Source organism: Setaria italica, chromosome IX (genome assembly GCF_000263155.2).
Source record: "Setaria italica strain Yugu1 chromosome IX, Setaria_italica_v2.0, whole genome shotgun sequence".
NCBI classification, from domain to species: Eukaryota; Viridiplantae; Streptophyta; class Magnoliopsida; order Poales; family Poaceae; genus Setaria; species Setaria italica.
The window spans coordinates 45,581,679-45,583,064 of NC_028458.1; the positions used below are offsets into that span (position 1 = coordinate 45,581,679).

The window sequence follows — 1,386 nt, forward strand, 5'->3', positions numbered from 1 at the left end:
GACTGCAAGCGCTCAAAATGCTCTTCACGTCCGACAGCACGCTGCTCACCACGCCGGCGACGGCCAAGATGGTGCAAGACAGCGCCAACATCCCCGGGTGGTGGGAGGGCAAGTTCAAGAAGGCATTCGTCGAGAGGTCCGAAATCGAGGTGCGTGAGAAACCCTGCAAACAAGAACGAACGCTCCAATGGCCATGCGTTCCTGGCAACAGCAACATCGGATTGCTCAGTAGTGTGGATGATCTTAGTTGACGACCCTGCATTGCTTCCTGATCTCGCCCTGCTTGCCGGTCTTCACCTCGATTTTGGACATCTCGACGAATGCCTTCTTGAACTTGCCCTCCCACCACCCGGGGATGTTGGCGCTGTCTTGCACCATCTTGGCCGTCGCCGGCGTGGTGAGCAGCGTGGCGTCGGACGTGAAGAGCACCTTGTGCGCCAGCACGTTCTTGTAGTACTGGTTGTCGAGTCCGTTGGGGGTGACGATGTCCTGGTTCACGGTGGGGTCGTTGGCCGGCGTCGGGTTGGCGGGGCACTGCCCCCTGAGGAAGTTGGCGAACCCGGCGTTGATGTCGGAGGGGACGGCGAGGCGGTCGGGGACGAAGGACGAGCAGTGGGAGCGTCCGATGGTGTGGGCTCCCGAGAGCACGACCATGTCCTCGGCGTTGAGGCCCTTGCCGGCGAAGCTGCCGACGAGCTGGGCGACGTTGAAGACGGGCGGCGGCAGGTTGTTCAGGGCGTCGGAGGAGCTGGAGACGCGCCCGTCGAGGCGGCCGGCGGGCATGTCGATCTTCATGTTGAACCCGCTGAGGAAGTAGGCGGCGTCGCGGGCGGCGAAGGCGACGATGTCCGCGCAGGAGACGACGCCGGGGCAGGCCTTCTCGACGGCGTCCTTGGCCGCGTCGATCACCTCGAAGCCGCGCAGACTGGGGAAGTTGGGCGGGCTCAGCTTCTCCGGCTGCGGGTTCGCCGGCGTTGGGTCCAGGAGGACGGAGCCGTCACATCCCTATATATAAGTGTGCATCGTGTCAGTGTCGTCGCATCCCTTGCAGCATTGCACGAAGAAGCATCTCGATCGTGTTCGTGTGCACGGTCAACAGTGCGTTACCTCACCGAAGCAGTCGTCGCAGAGCATGCGCATGAGGCCGGCGCCGATGCCGGCGTTCTTGTAGACGAACTTCTTCACCTCGTCTCTCACGATGTGCTCCACGCGCGGGCACGTCTTCTTGTAGTAGCCCACATCCAAGCCCTGACACGCCGTCGCCAGCAACAGGGCGCATGTCACCGCCACGGCGAGCCTGAACGAAGCAGCCATTGTGTGTCCTTATTTGGCTGCTCTCTTCTACTTTGCTCTGAGCCTTTGTGTATTTGAGTGCGGGAGCTAAGA

General features: G+C 62.0%; 1 protein-coding gene across 1 annotated transcript; it reads right to left on the reverse strand.

Annotated features, from left to right (window-relative positions):
• Positions 1–146: 146 nt before the first annotated feature.
• Positions 147–1,386, reverse strand: LOC101754194 (peroxidase 2). Its single transcript, XM_004984219.2, has 2 exons — positions 1,108–1,386; positions 147–1,005 (listed from the first exon to the last, which is right to left on the reverse strand). The coding sequence occupies exons 1-2, from the start codon at positions 1,312–1,314 to the stop codon at positions 244–246; spliced, it is 969 nt and encodes a 322-aa protein (XP_004984276.1). The 5' UTR covers positions 1,315–1,386; the 3' UTR covers positions 147–243.

What these genes read in the sequence shown, in the direction of transcription:
- LOC101754194 (XM_004984219.2), bottom strand. Translation starts at nt 1,314, where the DNA reads ATGGCTGCTTCGTTCAGGCTCGCCGTGGCGGTGACATGCGCCCTGTTG. An exon ending in GCGACGACTGCTTCGGTGAG is followed by an intron (nt 1,006 to 1,107) that starts GTAACGCACTGT and finishes ACTTATATATAG; the next exon opens with GGATGTGACGGCTCCGTCCT.